General features: G+C 49.6%; 10 protein-coding genes across 10 annotated transcripts; 6 read left to right on the top strand and 4 right to left on the bottom strand.

The window, feature by feature from the left end:
- The first annotated feature begins 148 nt into the window (after positions 1 to 148).
- GGI43DRAFT_7160 (Deoxyhypusine synthase) lies at positions 149 to 1,582 on the top strand. Its single transcript, XM_083210198.1, has 2 exons — positions 149 to 563; positions 619 to 1,582. The coding sequence occupies exons 1-2, from the start codon at positions 345 to 347 to the stop codon at positions 1,444 to 1,446; spliced, it is 1,047 nt and encodes a 348-aa protein (XP_083065894.1). The 5' UTR covers positions 149 to 344; the 3' UTR covers positions 1,447 to 1,582.
- Positions 1,582 to 3,296, bottom strand: GGI43DRAFT_7150 (NADP-dependent oxidoreductase domain-containing protein). The gene is made up of 3 exons (XM_083210196.1): positions 2,902 to 3,296; positions 2,457 to 2,843; positions 1,582 to 2,380 (listed from the first exon to the last, which is right to left on the bottom strand). The coding sequence occupies exons 2-3, from the start codon at positions 2,727 to 2,729 to the stop codon at positions 1,718 to 1,720; spliced, it is 936 nt and encodes a 311-aa protein (XP_083065893.1). The 5' UTR covers positions 2,730 to 2,843; positions 2,902 to 3,296; the 3' UTR covers positions 1,582 to 1,717.
- A 366-nt stretch (positions 3,297 to 3,662) lies between these two features.
- GGI43DRAFT_378287 (Gfo/Idh/MocA family protein) lies at positions 3,663 to 4,973 on the top strand (the record flags this gene model as incomplete). The annotated part of the gene is made up of 3 exons (XM_083202673.1): positions 3,663 to 3,726; positions 3,791 to 4,228; positions 4,300 to 4,973. The coding sequence occupies 3 exons, from the start codon at positions 3,663 to 3,665 to the stop codon at positions 4,971 to 4,973; spliced, it is 1,176 nt and encodes a 391-aa protein (XP_083065892.1).
- A 1,025-nt stretch (positions 4,974 to 5,998) lies between these two features.
- GGI43DRAFT_389850 (tRNA (carboxymethyluridine(34)-5-O)-methyltransferase) lies at positions 5,999 to 7,127 on the top strand. Its single transcript, XM_083204248.1, has one exon. The coding sequence runs from the start codon at positions 6,338 to 6,340 to the stop codon at positions 7,007 to 7,009; it is 672 nt and encodes a 223-aa protein (XP_083065891.1). The 5' UTR covers positions 5,999 to 6,337; the 3' UTR covers positions 7,010 to 7,127.
- Positions 7,128 to 7,746: 619 nt separating this feature from the next.
- Positions 7,747 to 9,371, bottom strand: GGI43DRAFT_7136 (SANT/Myb-like DNA-binding domain-containing protein). Its single transcript, XM_083210193.1, has 3 exons — positions 8,872 to 9,371; positions 8,642 to 8,719; positions 7,747 to 8,545 (listed from the first exon to the last, which is right to left on the bottom strand). Exons 1-3 carry the CDS (start codon positions 9,099 to 9,101, stop codon positions 7,960 to 7,962), a joined length of 894 nt encoding a protein of 297 aa, XP_083065890.1. The 5' UTR covers positions 9,102 to 9,371; the 3' UTR covers positions 7,747 to 7,959.
- Positions 9,372 to 10,137, bottom strand: GGI43DRAFT_7105 (uncharacterized protein). Its single transcript, XM_083210190.1, has one exon. It carries the CDS (start codon positions 10,032 to 10,034, stop codon positions 9,642 to 9,644), a length of 393 nt encoding a protein of 130 aa, XP_083065889.1. The 5' UTR covers positions 10,035 to 10,137; the 3' UTR covers positions 9,372 to 9,641.
- A 404-nt stretch (positions 10,138 to 10,541) lies between these two features.
- GGI43DRAFT_7091 (uncharacterized protein) lies at positions 10,542 to 10,938 on the bottom strand. The gene has a single exon (XM_083210187.1). It carries the CDS (start codon positions 10,826 to 10,828, stop codon positions 10,616 to 10,618), a length of 213 nt encoding a protein of 70 aa, XP_083065888.1. The 5' UTR covers positions 10,829 to 10,938; the 3' UTR covers positions 10,542 to 10,615.
- Positions 10,939 to 11,764, top strand: GGI43DRAFT_7090 (uncharacterized protein). Its single transcript, XM_083210186.1, has one exon. It carries the CDS (start codon positions 11,049 to 11,051, stop codon positions 11,610 to 11,612), a length of 564 nt encoding a protein of 187 aa, XP_083065887.1. The 5' UTR covers positions 10,939 to 11,048; the 3' UTR covers positions 11,613 to 11,764.
- Positions 11,765 to 14,704: 2,940 nt separating this feature from the next.
- Positions 14,705 to 16,020, top strand: GGI43DRAFT_7051 (uncharacterized protein). Its single transcript, XM_083210179.1, has 3 exons — positions 14,705 to 15,031; positions 15,449 to 15,537; positions 15,629 to 16,020. The coding sequence occupies exons 1-3, from the start codon at positions 14,880 to 14,882 to the stop codon at positions 15,799 to 15,801; spliced, it is 414 nt and encodes a 137-aa protein (XP_083065886.1). The 5' UTR covers positions 14,705 to 14,879; the 3' UTR covers positions 15,802 to 16,020.
- A 2,927-nt stretch (positions 16,021 to 18,947) lies between these two features.
- On the top strand, positions 18,948 to 20,578 carry GGI43DRAFT_6962 (CAP Gly-rich domain-containing protein). Its single transcript, XM_083210162.1, has 4 exons — positions 18,948 to 19,035; positions 19,116 to 19,401; positions 19,804 to 20,432; positions 20,478 to 20,578. The coding sequence occupies exons 2-3, from the start codon at positions 19,162 to 19,164 to the stop codon at positions 20,290 to 20,292; spliced, it is 729 nt and encodes a 242-aa protein (XP_083065885.1). The 5' UTR covers positions 18,948 to 19,035; positions 19,116 to 19,161; the 3' UTR covers positions 20,293 to 20,432; positions 20,478 to 20,578.
- The last annotated feature ends 713 nt before the right edge of the window (positions 20,579 to 21,291 follow it).

Here is a 21,291-nt window from a genome sequence, read left to right as displayed (position 1 = left end):
GGGCTTGGCGCTGTCGAGAAAAATTGTTTATAACACTGCCGGGCTACGGAGGTACCTGCCTTGTAACACTGCAATAGTGGGACTAGCCCCATTATTGATACAGAAGGCTTTTTTTTTCTTTAATTTTTTTTAGAGTAAATCTGGCGGATGAGGCTACCCGCGACTTGTGCAAATATAGAGAAAAGCGTCAAGTATTTCCACCTACCTTGAAGTTAACAGGCCTCTGTCAGAGGGTGGGATAATTCATTTTGAAATCTTTCCATCTCCAGAATCGAATAATCTACATCTTTTTTACTCTTTACAGGGGGATCACGTATCATTCAGCAGAATTCCTATCTCTTAAAATGGCTGACAACGGCAACTCAAATGCGCCTCCAGTTGAGGTCACCAATGCGGTGCTCGTCCAGTCGGAAGAAATGCCAAAGGACGCCCCGAAGGTAGAAGAACTTGATTTCAATAAGTTAAAGGGGCCCATTACTGCAGAGGATTTATTTCTTGGTATGAGAAACATGGGATTTCAGGCAACTTCGATGAGTGAGGCTATCAGGATCATCAACGACATGGTTAGTAAGAGAGTCTCAACATAGCTGATTCAATGTGGCTAACAGCCTCATAAAGAGAGCTTGGAGAGACCCTGAAACAGGAGATAAGACCACCATCTTCTTGGGATACACTTCCAATCTAATCTCATCTGGTCTAAGAGGCGTCTTTCGGTGGCTGGTGGAGCACAAGCATGTCTCAGCCATTGTCACCACAGCAGGAGGAGTAGAAGAGGACTTCATCAAGTGCCTCGGTGAAACATACATGAGTTCTTTCAGTGCAGACGGCGCAAGTCTGCGGAAAAAGGGCCTTAACCGAATCGGAAACCTCGTAGTACCCAACGCCAACTACTGCGCCTTTGAAGACTGGGTGGTGCCCATCTTTGACAAGATGTTGGAGGAGCAGGAAGCTAGCAAAGGAACAGAAGACGAGATTCACTGGACACCATCAAAGGTTATCCACCGACTGGGCAAGGAGATCAACGACGAGCGCTCGGTATACTATTGGGCGTACAAGAACGACATCCCGGTCTTCTGCCCTGCCCTGACGGACGGCAGTCTTGGAGATATGCTTTACTTTCACACATTCAAAACTTCACCACAGCAATTGCGCGTTGACCTCGTGGAGGACATCCGTCGCATTAACACCATTGCCGTACGAGCAAAGAGAGCAGGAATGATTATCCTAGGAGGAGGAGTTGTCAAGCACCACATTGCAAACGCATGTCTAATGAGAAACGGCGCGGAGTCAGCCGTCTACATCAACACAGCCCAAGAATTCGATGGTAGTGATGCCGGTGCTCGTCCAGATGAGGCCGTCTCATGGGGCAAGATTAAGATTGGAGCAGATAATGTGAAGGTAAGCATCCCCATATCTTTCTCTTGCAATTTCATGGATATAAGCTGAGACAAAGTAATAGGTATACCTGGAAGCTACAGCATGCTTTCCATTTATTGTAGCGAACACATTTGCAAAAGATATTTAGACTTAGACGTACACTCAAGATATCCCAAGACATTCTCATTTATCCTTTTGTTGTGCTAAGTGGGCGGGTCATACTCATATTTATTCCTATTCGCATCAGCAAGACGCCCAGAGGGAGTTACCAATGGTAGATTTGCAATCTCGGTTTATTATACCACCTTCAACTATAATAGCTTCTACTGTTCTATGAGGGTTATGACTCACCGATTAGCTTCTTGAAGTCACTGAGCGCAGAGGCCCAATCAGAGGCCCCTTCTCCTTCTGCCCAGACGCCCACAGCTTCTATTCCCTCCAAGTCTTCTTTCATATGCGCCTCACTTGTCGTTCCATCCAAGATGGTAGTTCCCTCAAGACCCAGTACCATGGAATAATACGCCACAACCGCTCCTACCCCAGCTTTTTGTGCCACCTCTCGGACAGGGCTGCATTGAATAAGATGTCTATTGGCGGAGATTGTCCAAAAAGATTGAAACACGATTTTCTGCTCGCTGCAGAATGCTCTAAGCTCGGTCTCGTAATAAGTCCTATTATGGAACCGATTCTGTACAACAGCCGGCTTCACGCTCATGTCGTTGAACAAAGTCTGCAAGACGGGGAGGGTAGTGTTGGAGATCCCGAGATTGCGAATCTTGTGGGGCGTGTACGTTTCGAGAGTCTTCCACACGGTTATTGTCTCTTGGATGGTGTCCATGGGAGAATGCAGCACGAGACTGTCCAAGTATGCTTCTTGGCCATCAATGGTAAAGTTGGCGAGGGATGACTGCACAGATTGGTGAACTTTGTCAGCCAGCGGGGCGTTGAAATCATATGGAGCAATATCACTCTGCCCCGCTGGTGAGGTAAACTTGGTCTGGATCTACAAATGTATGGTTTAGCCACTAGTTTTTCTAAAAGAAGCCTCACGTATATGGTAGAGCTGTAGCTGTACATACGAATAGGTCCTCTCGTTTAATTATACCTTCTCCTATAGCTCGTCGAATACCGGTGCTGACGCCGCGCTCATCATAGTGCTTCGGCTGCGCTGCAGTATCGATGCCTCGAAAGCCTGTTTTTAGAGCCAGGTAGACAAGATCCGCAGTCTGGTCTTTCTTCCAGGCGGTTCCATAGACCAGCTTTGGAATCCGCGTGGAGGATGTTGATGATATCCCCAGAGGAAGATCTCGTGCAAGGCGAGAGGCCTGCGCTCCAATAGACGGTCGAGCCATAACACTAGGATCGCTGGTGGTGAGACCACATTAGCAAAGATGCCATTCAGCAGAACTGCATCATGATAAAGAAGGTGATAGAAAAACAGCTGCTATCGGCTTATCGGCCTGGAGCTGTTAAATATCAGTCCCATGCACTCAACAGCGGAGCTTGAGACGCGGGGAAATAGACCATGTATGCATTACGAGGTCACGTCAGGCTTATAGTCTTGTTCAGTTCATACACATTGCCACGTTTAGTATAAGCTTATATAATAGATATGCCAAATGAAAAGCGCTTAGTTTTGCTCTTTTGGCATCTTCTTGAACCTCGCCTTTAATCATCTAAACTCCAGTTTGACGGTTAAAGCTGCCTGATCAATGCTTTTGCCTCAGCACCACTCGGATATTAGTCCCACGAACCACGGATATACTATCGGGGTAATGGACATGGAAAAATGACGCCGTTCTCTGAGCCTAATTGGATCGCATGTTGCAACCCCACCAAGCCGAATTCCATTCCCCGCCGCTAACGTAGCTTTGCCATAATAACGAACTGCTGAGGAGAGTCGGATTTGGTAATTTGTAAGCTATAACGAATGCGTTGTATGGTCAATAGAGAGAAATAGCTGCTGCGGGGCAACTTTGTCCGCACCTTACGCAGTGGATAATGGGATACCCTCCACCACTGGCGGCCGTTTATTGGTGACGGCGTGGATCGACCAGTTCGCAGTGGGTCGCTTCGCCGTATATTTTTGTTGACGGCGAACTTTACGAACAATCGCCAATACTGCTAAAAGAGAGAGCTAGATGATGCTAGTAGATATAAATATCCGTAGAGCCTCCTGTCTTCAGCCGTCAGACCACGAAACCCCTCTTGACGCAACCTCATAGAAGCGCTCTCTGTCGTAACACATTCTTCTGGCAATTGCAATTAAACAAGTACCACCCACAATGGCTGCAGGAAACCCTTACACCGTGAAATGGGGCATTATGGCCACCGGTGGAATCGCAGAGAGTCAGTATATTGTCTCTCAACCGCATTTTAGGAGGCAATCATAGAGCTAATACCACAACAACAGCTTTCTGCAAGGACCTTCTGTGCAACCCCGAAATTCGAGGCGTTACTGACGTGCGCCACGAGATTGTTGCCGTAGCCTCCTCCAGCAGCAAGAAGAGGGCAGATGAGTTTCTCAAGACGATTGACGGCGCCTTTGACGCCAAGACATATGGATCTTACCCAGAGCTGGTCGCCGACCCCAACATCGACATCATCTACGTCGCAACCCCTCACAGCCACCACTTCCAGAACACCATGCTGGCATTGGACGCCGGCAAGCATGTATTGTGTGAAAAGGCGTTCACTGTCACGGCTGCCCAGGCCAGAAAGCTCGTTGAGACGGCCAATGCGAAGAACCTGTTCTTGATGGAGGCTGTATGGACTCGATACTTCCCGCTGAGCATCCAGATTCGAAAGCGTATCACATCGGGCGAGATTGGTACTGTCTACCGAACAATTGGTGAGTATACCGACTCTATAGCTGATAGGCTTGATAATTTTAAAGAACATTACTTACTGACTTCAATATAGGTGACTTGTCATTTAACTCAAATGCAACTGAGGGCAAGGGCCTCTCGTTTGCAGATTCTCATCGCATGGTCAATGTTGATCTTGCAGGCGGCGCAATCCTAGACCTCGGAGTGTACCCCCTGACTTGGGTGTTCCAAACGCTCTATCACCTGCAGCCAGAGCAAGACAAGGAGGCACCGACCGTGGTCGCCGCCAGCAACAAGTACACCACCGGCGCGGATGAAAACACGGCAATTATCTGCCAGTTCCCTCAGCACAACACCCTGGGCGTCGCCACAACCACCCTCCGAGCACACACCGACCCCGAACTCGACGCCGTCCCAGCCATCCGAATCCAGGGATCAGAAGGGGAAATTCAAGTCTTTTTCCCGGCTTACCGACCCCTCAAGTACAAGGTCGTCAAGAAGAGCGGCGAGTCTCAGCTCATCGACTGCCCCATCCCCGGAGACCCGGCACGCAATGGATGGGGCCACGGAATGTTCTGGGAGGCAGACGAGGCTGCTCGATGCCTGCGCGATGGCAAGAAGGAGAGCGCCACGCTGCCCTGGACGGAGAGCATCGTCATTATGGAGACGATGGAGGCGGCGCTGAAGCAAGGTGGTATTCAGTATCCGGAGCTGATCACCACGGATGTGTATGACCCGAAGAGCCCTTTGAACACTGGGAATCAATAAAAGAAAAGAAACATAAAAAAACCAGGGAGAGTGGGATGGATGCGGAAAATTATTAAACCTCGAGTCACAAGCGATTACGTGAACCATAGCAAAATATAATGAAGTGGAAATGACAGGGACTATTGCTGCAAGTACATGTACCTTATAAGAACCTTGAATGGTGATGTATATGACATCTGACGGTAAAAAAGTATATGCTGAGTACGAGCGCCACAAACGCAGCACTCATCCTTGACCCAATGCAAAAATGATTGCCACACAGCCGCATGAGACAGTGTACATTATACTATAATCAATTGCCATCATTTACTTGAAAAGGAAAGAGAAGAAAAAGGAGAGAAAAAGACAAGCCCCCAAATGTAAGATGCAGATGGAAGAGCGAGTCAAGAATAGGTAGCCTCGATAGTAATCCCTTTACTTGGGAACCAATCAAATAGTCTACATCATCCAATACTTCCTACAAGCCGGACTCACCTATCTTGCTTACTTCATACAGGCATCATATCACATAATACAAGCAAACCACAATCTAGATGATAGACGCCATCCTTGGCTGTCATTCTCAATATTATCCACCGAGCACTTTTGTCCAGCATCAGCCCATGGTTCCCCGATCTATACAAGCCCACAAAGCAAGGGTCCCCCGAATACCACCGAACAATACCACCTTGGCACGGCAATTATGCCAATGATTAGAAAACCAAAAGAGAGCAACAACAAGAAATAAGAAAGAAAAAAATCAAGATGGAGCAAGGGTACCATTCCGTTCATCGCATCAAAAACCCCTTGCCAGCAGAAAATACGACACGGTAAAAATGGACGGCAGATAAGCTTCCCTCCCCATGCGATTTAGGTCCCGCCGCACAAAGCAATAGCTCTTTTTTTCACTATGTACAGTAATCAATTCACATGCTCGGTGGGATGATTTTATACATGCACACCCACGTTCTATTTTTTCACACCCTCTCTAGCCGCTTAGCCTTTTTATCGCAGGCTTTTTTGAACGGCCTTGTTGAGAACTGCACTGAAACCACCAAAAAAGAACAAACAATTTTCTCATATTCGTTACAGACTAGCAAGCACAAAACTCAAACTTATTAATTTCGCATACAATAGCCAAGGCTCTACACAGCCCACAGCCCGTTTAGGGAGGGAATCTAAAATCAACTCAGTTTCATCCCACATATCAAAAAAAAGTTGCAATTCTATCACTCATCACAACACCAGAAACATCCTGCTCTCACACACATCTCACACACATCTCACCCTCATTGCTCATATACAACACACCCCAGTCAAACTGCAACCCTATCACACACAAAATCTCCGACCGCAAAGCCAAAACAAAATCATTATACAGCACAATGGAGCAGCCTTCTTCATCAGCCGAGGACTACGAGGCCACCCACGTCCACTCCGTCTACAACGCCATCGCGCCGCACTTCTCCTCAACCCGCCACAAGCCCTGGCCCCTGATAGCATCCTTCCTCACGTCCCAGCCCCCGGGCGCCACGGGCCTCGACGTCGGGTGCGGCAACGGCAAGTATCTCCCCGTCAACCCGACGCTGCACATCTTCGGGTCCGACCGCAGCGAGAACCTCGTGCAGCTCGCCCGCTCCGAGCGCAATGGCGAGGTCGTCGTCGCTGATGCCCTGAACCTGCCCTACCGCGAGCGCTCTGTCGACTTTGTTATTTGTGTGGCCGTCATCCACCACTTGTCTACTCGAGAGAGGCGCCAGGAGAGTCTCCAGGCACTGTTAAACTGCGTGAGGGCTGGTGGCAAGGTGCTTGTGTATGCGTGGGCGCTGGAGCAGGGCACGAGTCGGAGGGGGTGGGATGAAGGGTCGGAGCAGGATACGCTGGTGCCGTGGGTGATGCGCTCAAAGGGCAAGCCAGATGCTACGTATCAGCGGTACTATCACTTGTATCGAAAGGGGGAACTAGAAGAGGATGTTGAGGCTGCTGGGGGAGTCGTCTTGGAGAGTGGCTATGAGAAGGACAACTGGTGGGTGATATATAGCAGTAAAGAAACGTGAGACTTGTGCATGAAGGCAAAAAAAAAAAAAAAACAATACCCAAATTCATCAAGAGTTGCAAAACAGACGATATTTTTGATAATGATAATCATGATAGTCAATTTGATACAAAGTAAACGCTGCAGATATGCCGTATGCTAGCTAAATAAGTAGAACAAATACAAAACAGTAAAAGTTTTTATGCCCAGTGTATGCCCAATGCCATTCTCTCCCAATAAAAGCAGAAAAGAATAAGAAGAATAGAAATAACGCCCTTTCGCTTCATGCCCTTTCAACAAATCTTCTTCACGTCGGAACTTAAATACTTCAACACAGGTAGATATCTTTTTTTTAAAAAAAAAGCTCTCCCATCAGCTACCATCGGTCCGTTCTCATGTACCTCTAAAGCCATAGTAGAATGCCTGTTTCATGAACCAAACCCACCAGAAAAAGCCCAGAGTCAATTTTTTTCTGTATTCCAAGAAGCGCCTCTAGCCGTAGACCGGAAAATAACCAAAAAGAAAAGGAGTGCGGAACTCGGTTGACAAAGAGCTAGTACAATAATGAATGAAAACCTAGAAAAGAAAAAGAAAAGAAAAGAAAATCATCAGAACAAAACAAATAGCTGGCTGTCTTAGTGTCTGTGACCGGGCGTACTGTACTGTTGATACCATCCGTCTGTCAGTGAGCGTGTTGTCCCGTGAACCGTGTTCCGTATTTCCCGTCTATTGATATTGCAGTGCATATCCGTCCCAATCCATGCCTATTCGTTGAATTCATCAAAGCGTGTGCCTCAACCCAAATAACGAATGAATAACCAGTGGTTTTTTTTTTTTTTTGGTCTTTTCTCTTTTTATTTTCCCTTCATCTTTCTCAATGTCAAATTCTACTTTCGCTCGCCATATATACGCCTTACTCCCTTTCTTTGCAACATATATGAAATCGTTTGATAATTGAGCAAGAATAAGATTTTATGCCAGTCTTCTCCTATGAGCGCCATCCGGCCTTGTCATATCAGGGCTCGCTCGACGTTTTGTTCCAGTCTGTTCCAGAGGCAGATAACGAGGCATCGACGGATTATTAATCGCAGGCAGAGACGTTGGTGTTGGCGGTCCGCTTGGCGGGCCATACGGACTCATCCCGGTAGTCAGTTGTGCAACACTTGGTAGAGGGCCGGTGTTGTGAGATGGAGGGTGAGGTTGAATCGGGGCAAGACCAGGACCCGGGCTGCGGCGGTAATCAGGATGAGGGTGTGGCAAAGCAGCGGCAGTTGCCGGTGGCGGCGGCGGCGGCGGCGGCTGCTGCTGCTGTAGCGGAGCCGATGGTCCTGGCACTACTGCGTGGGGGGAGGAATGGGGTGTTTGATGCAGGTGTTGGGGAGGTAACATTGGTCGAGCATGCGGTGGGGGAGGTGGTTGAGAGTTGATACGTCGAGTTGTTCGTGCAGGTGTCATGGGGGGCATGAGTTGGCCACGGCCGTAGCTCGAGTGAGGAGAGGGTGGTTTTATTTCACGAAGATTGCTACTATCGTGTGGTTGAATCGGCGTCTGGTTTCGACTGGCCATGGCCCTGTTGCTCGCTGCCTCATTGTTGACGGCAGCGAGAGAGAAAGGAACCACCCCAGCTCGTCGAGCCATATCCGCCTCTCCAAGCTGCCAGTGCATCGCTTCAGCTGCTCGCCAGGGGACAGCCAGTTCTTCAGCCACTTTAGCCCACATGTCAGATTTGAATCTACAAGTAGATAGATGTTAGCTTTGTTCATAAGAGGTTGAGGCTCCATATTGAAAGAGGAGAAGCAATGGTCGTAAAACACGAATGAAAAGTCAAGGCATATGTGATGAAAAAGAAGGGGGTCCTTTTGCGCCACTAGAGCCCATACATACCTCTCATAGAGTCTAGCAAGCTTATTCTTGCGTTCCTCATCCCATTCACTGCGTCTCTCGAGATAGTTCTGGTAGTGAAGTCGACAACTGATGGCACTGCGTCCAGGAAGTCGCTTGGAAACATCTTCCCACTTCATGCCTCTCCCGCGAAGTTCGATGATGACGGCATCCTCTTCGGGAGACCACTTGCTCTGTTTCTTGACTGGCTGGTCTGGAACGTGAGGTGTCATACTGCGCCGATTGCTCGGGACGAGCGTCGGAGCTACAGGCAAAGGCCCTACACGTGAAGGGAGGAGATCATGAGGAGTAGTCGTAGGAGTTGATGGTACAGAGGCAGGTCGAAGCTGTCTTGTGTGGGACACGGAGGGCTCGTTTGAGGCTGGAATTCGAAGCAAAGAGGCGATATCCACGGAACTGGTTGTCAAGCCTCTGCCGCCCAGACGGGGTCGGTCAGCAGAGGCGCCAGAACCGCGGATCAGGCCGAAACTGCCGTGTGCGACCACGTTGAACGACGTCGGTGGCCCTGCCTGCGGGAGGCAGAGCAGCGACTGGCTCTGGAGTTGAGCCAGCTCAGCGACTGCCTGCTTAAGCCCCGGCGCGGGCTATGCAAATGAGGCGATGATGAGGGCCGGCGTAATGGCCCAGTGAGGTGGCAAAGCAGTGTCAGCAAATTGTGGCCGAGACACAGTGTCCTGGAGACGGTCGATGTTCCTGGTTTTTTTTGGTGTGGCGGTCGTTACGAGAGCTGTTGCAGAGGGCAGCAAAGGGGCCTAGGCAGAACAGACCAGCCCCTCGTAGGTGATGCGTATGAAGTCAGAACGACGGCGTGAAATATGGAGAGAAGCAGGGAGCAAGATATGTGCTGTCCTATCGTTGCCTAATGCTGCCAGAGTAGAATACAGCCGCAGAAGCTGAGAGTTGAGGAGGATAAGAGACGTCTGGGTGTAGCTGGGCTTCCAAGTACCGTGAAGAGGAGGGAAGAAGACGGCAGAAGAGAGAAGAACAGTGCTTGAATGTGCTTGTGTCTCGGGGAGTGAATACAATGGGCTTGCAGTTCCGGGAACGTGTTTATGAAGGCGAAAAATGCCAACTGATTGGCGTGGCCCGGGGGGTTCATGGGGCCAATTGGGGGGGAGATGAGAGGAGCCGATGAAGCAGAGCATGGGGCCGGCGGCAACGGGCCACTACGTCAAGGCCAGACCAGGACCCTGTCACTAGATCGGGTTGCAGTGCTTGTAAAAAGGCCTTGGGAGAGTCTCAGTTCCATCTAGCCAGTCCCACGAGAGAGGAAACGTCAGATGGACCAGGCAGGGGTGGAGAGAGCCCAGCGCTGGGGACAGGGCGGACGCCAGTCCGGGAAGCCACTTTGATGGTGCATCTGGCCGTTGAGTCCAGGGGGGAGTCGACCAGGAAAACTAGCCAGAACCGGCACTCAGGGCTGATTGGCCTGTTCGACGCCAGCTGGACTGGGGAGGCAGAGAACGGTGGGGGAGTGTGTTTTGAGAAGAAAAGAAGAAAGGACAGGTTTGCATGCATGGAGCAGGCAAGCAGCACTGTAAAGCCTGGGGCTCAACTCAGTCAGGCCCGAGCAGCGTAGGGCTAGTTCCCGGTAAATAATGAACCAATTGATTAAAGCCGATACAAAAGAGGGAAAGGGCTTGTCGGCACTCGCAAGGCGCGAGATTGAGTAAGAAAAAAAAAGGGTGTGAGGGAGAGAACGGCGAAGAGACGGCCGGGCTGAAGTCTATGCCGAAATACAGCAGGTCGGAGAAACTGCATCACCACCAAAGAAGCTTGAAATCAATGGAAGAAGCAAGAACAAAAAAGGAGCAGGGAGGGGGTGCGGCTGGATATCAGACCAGCAGAGACCACAGCAAATAGTTTCAGAAAAAAAAGCAAAGAAAAAAAAAAAAGGAAATAGAAGCTTGCTTGAGTCACTGGCGGCCCTCCAGCTCATCCCATCGTCAAGTCGACGTTGATTCAAGTCGGTGAGGAAGATGCACCATGGCGGTGGCTTGTGTGCTCGTCAGAGGTCGCCAGGCTCATTGCATCACCGGCCACGAATATGCACCAGGGCCCTGCAGATGGAAGCTAATCAAAGGCCCCGGATCCTCTTTGGGTTCCCAGAGTGGAGGCTGGAGCATTAGAATCTGGTAGCGTCGTGGCCTTCTCGCTGCATGTTTCAGCCGAGCTTTGCCAGATCGCCCACGTCGTCTGCTGTTCATCTAGCGGCTGACTGCTGGAGCAGACAACGGAGAGTGGTGCTATGGCGGGTTCCAAGTGCCGGAGGTGCGTCATTCACTGCTGATGAGATTCCACGCCCTTCGTTTGCGCCGCTCGACTTCATGGTTGCACCTATATGGAATGCATCACCATCACCGCCTCGCCCGTACCGTACGCGTCTGGGCAGACTGTGTTCGTGCGAGGCAGACAGCCCTTGTCGTAGTGCTCAATCTCGCAATCAGGAGTCTGACCTTGTCGCTCTAAGCCTCGTCGAGCCCAAGGTTCGCACTGCCATCCTCTCTCGGCTCTCGCCACAGCACCACGTATTCGGTGCAAGGAAGGGTGGACAAGCTGGATGGCTTCATTTTCTTTTCTTTTTTTGGTGTCTGATGTGCGTGCATGGGCATGGGGGAGGTACCATTGGATTTAGGTACAGATCAAGGTACAACCGCTCCCACCGTCGCGCAGTCCGCATCGCGAGTACCTGCCAAGTAGAGCATGTGCTTCTGTATAGGTAGGTACTTGGTAACATGTACATACAGTACACGCCTTACACGACAGCCGTGCATTTGGGTATAAAGATAGATTAGCAGCTCCATCCTGGCAGCATCACTAACTATGTTGCTGTGAAGCTTAGTCGGGAACCCGTCTCTCGATGCGTTCTAGCAGCTGCTGTGGCACTACCTGTGTATGGCCAGCACAGGGATTAGACAAAGAGGCCAACGGCACAGCTGGCCTACCGTTTCATACACGCCCCCCTCTTAGCCCAGCTTCGCAACTGGTCGCCCCATTCGCTGTGGCCTCACTACTGCCTGTACATGTATGCATGTACGGAGTACACTTTGCTTCTGGCCCTCAAACGAGTCTGCCAATAAGCTGTGGCTTGACTTGGTGTTCTTGTTCCTGCCCCCTACATTGCTAGTATATCTGAAGCCACCACCGCAGCTTGTCCAGGGACTTCATATATGCAGTGTAGCACCTGACCTGGCCACGCATTCATGCATCGAAAGGTGCTAATTGCTAGATGCTTGAGTCAATTACCAGGCAGGCAGGCCTGTTATGAGCTGCTGGGTACGAAATACATGCTTGGACAAGTATTCTGGATTACTAGTGGCCCGTAACTCGCAACCAGCTGCTGTAAGATGAGGTAGTTTGGCATCCTGCATCCTACTTGTGCTAGGACTGTGCCCATCGGGTTCGCTGGGCTGAACTCGTATCGACAGCTCTTCGCCCCCAAATATTACAGCATGACTTGTCTGGGTGATCCCGGCGGTAGCGTAGTCATCTCATGCCGCAGTAATTGTTTTGAATGCATCTATGTGCAAAGCTACAGCTCCCTAATGAGCCTCTCCTCTCCTTAACACTATAGCAGAAGATGGAAACAGGAAGTTGCTTTCAAACGCCGTGGTAATAGCTACATCGGAGGCTTTGGAATAATGGAGTGGCAATACCGCAACTAGCGAAGCAGGGCTCTTTGGACCCGTATGTAGTTTAGCACCGCGCTTATATGGCCATAGTGGATGCTTCGATCATCTTACGGGAATGACCGTCAATCATCCTGTCATTAGCCTGTAAATAGCAACACTACCGGGGAGCTGTACCAGTAGCGTCTGCTCGCCTCTACAAGCTGTCAAGTCCCCTGCGGAGATAGGCAGGCTGTAGTACTGCTAAATTTGCGCTCAAATTTGGTAGAACGGCCATACCAGGCCTTCTGTTGTCAGGGCAGACCCTGCAGTGCTTTAATTAAAGCGTCATCGGCGACTATTGCTTCGCTTTTCTGTTTTCAGCTCTCCTAGTTTCACAAGTATTCTTGTTCTTTTTTCCCTCATCTACTCTCCTCCAGGCTTCCATGTACATACAAATAGGACAATACGTGTATTGTGACGCCACTACAGGGTCTAACGTGAAACTTGGAATGGTTGTAAGCAGACTAGTTTCAGCTTGGTTCGCCAAGCCCCAAACCGCGGTGAAGGTAGTATTATCGGAGATAGAGCGCTCACTCGGGAGTTGTAGGGGATAACGAGCTGCACCTCATTTACATGTATTTTTCTTATTTCTTTCTCTTACAGAGCGTGCTCTTTTTTTTTTTTTAATGCCACGTCCATTGCTTCTACGTGCGGCCACCTGCAAGCTCATATAAGATGAAACACTCACTAGAATTGCCACAGTCTCCATCTATAATATATCGCTTCTCGGATGTGCGTTCCGTCCAAAGTCTTGGCGTCCCGGGCCGTCGTTGGTTTAGACAAGGCGGAACTCCGGACAGCACGTACAAAGTATAAAATGATCCTAGTAATTTCATCCTTACCCCAGATACTAGTGGTATTTGATAAACAGTTCTTGCTATTGCTGCTAGTTCAATCAATGCTTGCCACCGTTATCAGCACCACCCTCGCCATATTGCTCAATCCTACGGGGAGTACTGGGTATAGGATACCTAAAAGACTTGTACTACTACTCCCTTGTTCATGGCCAGACGCTATTAGAGCCTCTGCTAGATCTGTCATATATCTAACCTGATTAGCTACATACATGCGTTGAACAGGCATAGCCCAGTCCAATAGTAATAGAAAAAGTCCGCGGGCGATGTTACATTGCGGGAGCCGAGCTTAAAACTAGATGATCAGTCTGACGTCGAATCCAGGCTGCCGGCTCTGTTTGACGGGCGTACTCCGTACTACCTGGTACTACTTACTGCTTGAGGCTATGAGCCAGATACGGGGAAGCGCCGTCTACCTATGCTGGTATGAATGCGCGGCAACCCCTGGCCCTGTTCACAATTCGGCACTTATAGTGCCCAATCCAGGAGCAGGGTGCCATGATTGTATGGTATGGTATTATTAGGCAGAAGTCAATGCAGGGAGAAGAGAAGGCAGGCTTGTATTGGACAAGCAAAAGCTATCTACCAGCGTACCTGATCCTTAACGAAGCCAGCCACAAGCAGCAAGCAGAAGCGAGATAACCAAAGTCTGGACCTGAGAAAGATATGACAACAGCTAACGCCACTTTTTTTTTGATGCTTGTATCTGTATTTGTAAGTACGAACAAGTACTACCTAAGCATTGAGATCGTGGTTTCAGCCTTTGACAGGTTCTCAAGCGCCTTGATAAGTTGTATTTCAAGGTACTTGTACTGTGGTAACGAAGCAACGTCCACTTGCTGTACCCCCGGTTGGTTTACAACTATGAAGTAGTATTGGAGTTGTCAATCCCCATTAAATGGCCGCTTACATTATTCTCTACCTAAACCAAATTACGGCCAATGGTAGGGCTTATTTGTTCAGAGTGACATGACATATGGCTTGCGAAATGTGTCTATCAAGTTCAGTGCTATACTTGAATGAAGAGGACAGGACACTTCCAAAGCATCCATTACGTTAATCCTAAGCAGATAATAAAAGATTGCTGTTTAATCTGCGATATCTCGAGTGCACGCGAGCATCCGTCACATGCGCCAAGTACAGATACATGGGCCTTAGTACTGTGTCCGGCAGTGCAAGCAGCCAAGTAGTACTTGTGGAATACCTGCCGGTCATTCCTGCCTCAGCCCATAATGGCACCTCACTTGCGGCCCATTAAAAATGCACCACATCTTTTTCTCCCCCCTTCTCTTCACTTGTTCTATACAACTCCATCCCACGCTTTCAACGCATTCTGTAGAGCCATCTCAGAAGCCCAATAGCTACACCTGCAATATTCTTCACCAAGCAAGTCATCGTGGATGAAAGGAGCTGGATCAGGCAAGCTCTCTTTGAGCACCGCCAGGGAGCTTGCCCGGGACTGCCGATGAACGAACTGGCGGTCAACTCCAAGCTACATGCACTCGGGTTTCTGCTTTCGCGAAAATGTAGCAAAGCGCACAGGATCTCGATACACGATACCTGTGCGCGAAGCTTCAGCAGCCAATTCGTATACAAACAAGCAGACAGCATGTATCGGTGAGTAGCACTACGATCGAACGAAGAGGCGTGGGAGGCCACAAAGAGAGGTATGGGTGTGGATGCCAGCTACTGCACCTCACCCACAAAAGTGTGCGTGTGTGAGCTGGCTCTCAGGAGCCGGTGCTAGGACAAGGGGACATCGTTCGTCGAACTGACTGCGAACCATGATCGACCAGTCAGCGTCGCATGAGTCTCAGAGATCCTGTTCGTACGCCCCTCGTGGTCTTGCTTCTGCTTGCTGTCTGTTCTGCCGGCGGTCTGCGCATCAGCTGCACTGTCATCCGAGCCGCTCCAGAGATTGAATCATGGCGCACCGCTTGCTTCCCTTACCCCCCCTGTCGCTTTCATTGCAGGTCCACCACACCACCATTAGCTCGCTATATTTACGATATTTACGAACCGCTACTGGGCCAGAGAGCTTGAGAGCCACAGCCGCCAGCAAGAGGTGTACTCGCACGCCAAATCAAATATCGCGTCTCTGGACGTGCTGGATACCGCTCTTGGTGAGTCGACGATCTGCGGTGAACAAAGCAAGCCACTCTTTATCAGTAGCGTCATGGCCCTGCTGACGCCCACTCCTGCACCCACAAGCAGTCCTATGCGGAAACAGAGGGTTCTCTCCCCCACGGCCAGTGCTACCTTTGAACAGCAACCCAATCTGCCAGCATATCTACTCTATATCTGTACTTGCCATACGAGTGTACAATATTCTGTGCCATACTCCCGACTTGAAGTTTGGAACAGTTATTATCGTGCATGGCCGCTAATAGCTACGTACTATGTATATCATACATATCCAAGTTCCGAGCGCCAAGTCAGTGTTGATGCCCGAGCCGCAGCGAGAGCCGTAAATCCCTGGCACTCCTTCGCTAACCTAGCAGTGTCATACTGCTAGTAGGGTTGACAGGCGAGAAACTGCTGGCATAAATTCTAATAGCTTAATATACTATGTAGCTGTAGCACTAGGTACCTGGCAGCGGCACAGACAATGTTGACAAGCAGAACCATTTCCTCAGCCCGCGATGGCCCTTGTCTACTGCTCACAAGCCGGCCCTCGTCAGGTAGCCAGTATTGTGAATGTTTCGTGATTCATACGATGCTATGAGGGCTGGCATGGTAAATATGCATTGGCAGTGGTAGTACTCCATACGGAGCACAACTCCCGCCCCTCCACCAGCCGCGGTGTCGTCCCGGAAAAGCCATCGTCAACTATTGCACGAGGCGGTACGAGGAGCACAATAGCTGCGCGGTACTACCAATTCTGGTAGTAGTACGGTATGGAGCAGCTGTATCCGCATTGCTGGTAGCATAAGGCAAGGGCACTGAGGAGTGGCATAAGTATGCGCTGACCTTGTATAACAAAGTCCAAATAACCGGCGATAGAGGCGAAATATACCGACATTATGCATTCCACATAAGACAAGATGGATGCTATCAATCAATTGCGTTGACCAAGCACGGATTGTCACTATCATTGACTGCGTCTTAATGATATAAGATGCTACTACTATTATCAGTTTCAAGTGTTATGAGTGGATGAACCCACAGGAGACTTTGTTGGCTCGACACACCATCTGCAGAGACATCCCTGTCAGACGACGTCGTTCCAGCATCCGTTCCCCGAAATCACATCTCACATCTGTCTGTCATCGCGGGACATGCAGCAATTTTTTTTGCCCGTTACCAGTCGCGTGGGCAGCCAGCTGGTGCAGCGTTGTGTGCGGGAGGACCATCCCCAACACTACTTACTAACAAACCCACCAGCCAATCCAAATGTTGGCCTCCATATGTAAGCAGAGGATCCTCTTGCTTGTGCTGGTACACATACGGAGTAGCAGCAGCGCAACCTGAAGAAAAAAGGCAATCCATATCGACTCCACGATCGTCTTTGCTAGAGAAGCGGATCTTTTTAGAATCACTACTACAGTTACTACATTAGCACGCTACTACTGCTGCTGCTGGGCATCTTTTCTCCTCCTCTTTCTCCCCCCTCCTGATGTAGAACTTGCAGGATGCACTTAATCCAGGCAATAGAAAGTCGTGACGTGGCGGCGGTGAGTGTTGGGTCAGGTGCCAGGCGCCACGATACCCCCAATGGACGGGGGCATCTCCGAAGATTGGGAAGAAGTTGAATGAGGCGTGGCTAGGGTAGCATTGCCTCCGTCTTCATGCCTGGCCGGGGTCATTGGGAGTGGTGCTTCATCCCAACCGATCTCATTCAGCAGTATTCAAACGGGGAATGTTGTCCGTCAATCAATGAAGCGTATGCTGCAAAAGAGGAGAGAGAGCCCCATCATTGACAAACGTTAGGCTCTTCTCAGGTTTACACAATTGTCTCATGCACATTTGCCATGAAATTTTATACACGGCATAAATCAATTCTTGGGCTTCTCCTCTTTGCTTCATGATGAGAGGATGTAAAGACCAGAAGCAGCCGTCGCTCACAGTGCGCATGCCGGCCTTTCTCTATCAAGAAGTGCATTATGGGCTGCAGAGTATCAATTGGTAGGTAGTATCCTGATTGCGTGGATGAAGCCTGTTGCAAAAACGTATCTGGTCCGGGATTAAGAGGCTGCCGTACCTACAGTACAGTATGCTGTGTTACGTGAAAGATCTGGCATGCCAATGAAATGCGGGCTGTGGAGTAGCGGCTGGCCAATTGATGCTAATCGTTACATACAACAGCTACCTATCTATGCGAACTCATACTAATAGTACCTCGATCTTATAATTACCTTATAATTATCCTGAAACGGATATTAGCCCAAAAACCTTAAATTGTTTTGATAAAGGCCTTTACGTCTGCAAGACATCTCGCCAACCTCGCCCATTCAACATGTGCTTCAACATCTACTAGGTAGATTTCGATATAATCCAAAGCCTGTTCCGGTGCTTTATCAATCTACCGCCAATACCGCTATGCACTAATACTGCTATTGCTACAGCCATGGCTGCGCTTCGATTGGGCCTGACAATTGGGCACTCAGATACTTACCTCTCCACGCCCGCTACGACTATACACCTAAACAAGGTTGCTCTGCGGCAAAGCTCCGATGCAAACACAGGTCACTCAGGTAATCTGGTCATTTATGACATGCCTATGGTCGTATATAGCCGTCGGCGGATACCCTCAAGGCGGGTGATACTGCCGTGGCAAGGGTCTTGGGGGAGTCCCGTCCGTTTGCTTGCCAACGGCCATGTAGGCAAGGATTCTGCAGGGCCCTACAAGGCCTGTTCTAGGCATCTCTTTAGACGCCTTTGATAGATACCCAAAGCAACCATGAAGATTTTCAAACCTATATGGGGAATATCCCATTTACGAAACCGCTTTATTACGCAATTGAAAGCAAGAGAAACAAAATCCAGCTAGGTATAGATAACCATTGTCTTTAATGGGCTCTTGGGAAGCGGCTGGTACCAATGCACTACTAGTACAGGTACTAGGTAGTACTAATCACTTCCACCCCAAGGTGGCGCTCGTATGCGCTGTGGCTTGTTTCCGCGTATTAGGCTGGGCAAGCAAGTAGCGGCTGACGCCTGCCGGTCGGCAAATACTTCGCACAGCGCGTTGCTGCAGTGGACGGCGTTGTAGCTGGACCCCTATGCCAGCTGTTAGGTACCACATACGTCCACTAATGCCTATTTCTCCTGTGGCGCCAAACCGTTGCTGCCTTCTGCCATTTGCGCCTGGCTCTTGCTTTGTAAAGGATAGGGACTTAGTAGGCACCGACAATAATTGGCCTGACGAGAAATTGACAGGTACCTTACAAAACGACATATACCTGCTTGCAGAAATATTTTTCTCTTCTCATCTATTTTCTACTCTTCGCTCTACATCCTCGTTCTTTGCCCTGCTCCCTTACCGCGGTCGCATCAGCATATTGCTTGCTCTCAACGGCCGTTCTCAGCCACTAGCGACGTCCTTCGATCAAGTTCCTCCGTGCTCCATCAGCGTTTGCGAATTCTAGGGGCCAAACCCCGCTAGTTTGTCCGAAGTAGCAGTGAGGACTCAAAAAAAAGGGAGTGAGAGAGGTTGATACCAAACAACCACCACAATTGGCCCATTAACGAGAAACGTCAGAAATCTCAAAAAGGTCCTACTGCCGAGCTACACAATCCAAAACGTCATGGCGGACGTCCCTCTTCTGGTCATTTCGGAGTACGCCGCCTCCGAGCGTCGCATCACACCTTCTTGGTCAATCTTCCAGCTCAAGACAAAGCTCGAGCCCGTCACAGGCATCCCCCCTTCATGCCAGATACTCAGTCTCAAAACATCAGCCGGCTCGGAAAAGATCCCAGTCGAGGCAGCAGATGAAGACGCCGTCCGACTGTCTAGCTTTCCCCTGGCACCGTATGCAGAGCTGCATGTAAGTCAACCGTTGTCGATTTCATTAGCCGCTGAGCATGCTGGCTAGGATGCGGAGTTTGATCCCATGCCCTGCTGCGCAACGCAGACGCCTCAGCTTGCTTGTCTTTCTCATCCTCTTCACCTTCTTCTTTCCTTGCCTCTGTGTGCATACTAGCCTATGCGGGGTGGAGAATTGCTTTGCAATTGACTCAATGCCCGAAAAAAAGAGCTATGAATTCCCAAAGCGGGCCTCTCTTGGAGGGTTTTGGGCAGCCAAACGTTTCTTCTGGGCGCGTGCGCCCCTGCCGTCCGTAATGGAGCGTCTCTATGCATTTGCTAGGGATGGACGCAGACGGCAGAGGAGGGGGGGGGGGGGGGGGGGCCTATATGGAGACGAAGCTAATACGCCATGATTTCGTAGGTTGTTGATACCCGCCCACCTACAGCCAGGCCCAACTTCACCGATACTTCAGGCGTTGAAAAATATGTAATGCCCGATGATGAGTACGAGAAGAAGACAGACTCTGTGCTAGCATGGAAGAAGACGGAGAAACTTGGCCGATTTGACCCTACAGCCCCAAGCCGTGAGGAGGCCAAGGTGGTCGCCCTCAAGGAAGAGATTGCCCAGCGTGGCATCGAGGTCGGTAAGAGATGCCGTGTTGGCGGAGACGACACTCGTCGAGGCGAAGTCAAGTATGTGGGCGATGTTGAAGAGATTCCTGGTGGTGCTGGACCGTGGGTGGGGGTTCATCTAGATGAGCCTGTGGGGAAGAACGACGGCAGCATCTCAGGCAAGCGTTATTGGGGACAGCCGTCAGAGCTAAAGCATGGTGTTTTTGTAAGGCCGGAAAGGGTGGAGATTGGAGATTATCCTGCTCTCGACGATTTAGAGGATATGGAGGAGATTTAAACTAGATACTACCTGGAAAACCAACAGAGCAGATGAATATCCAGGAAATGGTTCTACGTTCTGGCTATTTGATATGCTTCAGAGGTGGATTGATGAAAAGGACTGGAAATTTTACAGGTATGAGCTGCAAGTATTAGCATGTGCGTATCTTCTCTGAGTGGTATGCAGGGCTGATTATTCACCAGCTTAGAGTGAACGCCATTCTAGAAACAGAAGCTATGCTATAACAAGACTCTTGCTTCCGATGTGATCCTGGACGCACTAATGCGAAGAAGCAGAGCTCCTCTCTCTAATCAGAAACTGCCACGGAACTCGTCTCCATTCTTGTATTCCGCAAAAGTTTGGCGAGCAGAGAAGTCTCCATAATCATAATAGCTACGTGCTCATACAGCTCCCGGTATCATATCATATAATATCATACATACATACATATGTATGTATGTGGTAACGCACTGACCTTTTTGCAGGTCATGGGGACACCGAATGTACGAGAATATTCAATCGAATGCTGTGCCCGGTTTGGCTGCCTAGGAAAATTCTGGTGAAGATTTTCCTACTTTGTTCTTCCCTTCTTTTGCTTGCCCTATATCCCAGCAGTTGTGTGGCACATTCAGTGCATCTCTTTTCCCGGCTGTGAGAATCCTATGGAGATTACGGAGTTTTTTTAGGTCCGTATTAACACTTGGTTCTATCCATTCTCCCTTGCGGAATCCTGTTAGGCGGGAAACAGTAGAAGACAAACGGAGATAAAAGCAGCTGTAACAAGAGATGAGCCGTTTATCACCGATCTCGCTGTCGAACATGCCCCTTCGTATTTAGGAACTGTGTTGAAACAGACGATTTGGTTGCCTAAAGTTACGATTCAAGACTAGGACTAGGACTAGGACAAGTTAAGAGCCGTATTGGATGGTTGTATTACTACATGCTATACCACTGCGAATAATGAGTGGATGTCAAGGTCTGATAGCGCAGACCAGGGCAAGACAAGGAGCTTGAGAT

The sequence above is a fragment of the Trichoderma evansii genome (genome assembly GCF_050947405.1).
Source record: "Trichoderma evansii strain SZMC 28006 chromosome Unknown GGI43scaffold_1, whole genome shotgun sequence".
NCBI lineage: Eukaryota > Fungi > Ascomycota > Sordariomycetes > Hypocreales > Hypocreaceae > Trichoderma > Trichoderma evansii.
This window is presented reverse-complemented; position numbering and strand designations above follow the sequence as displayed.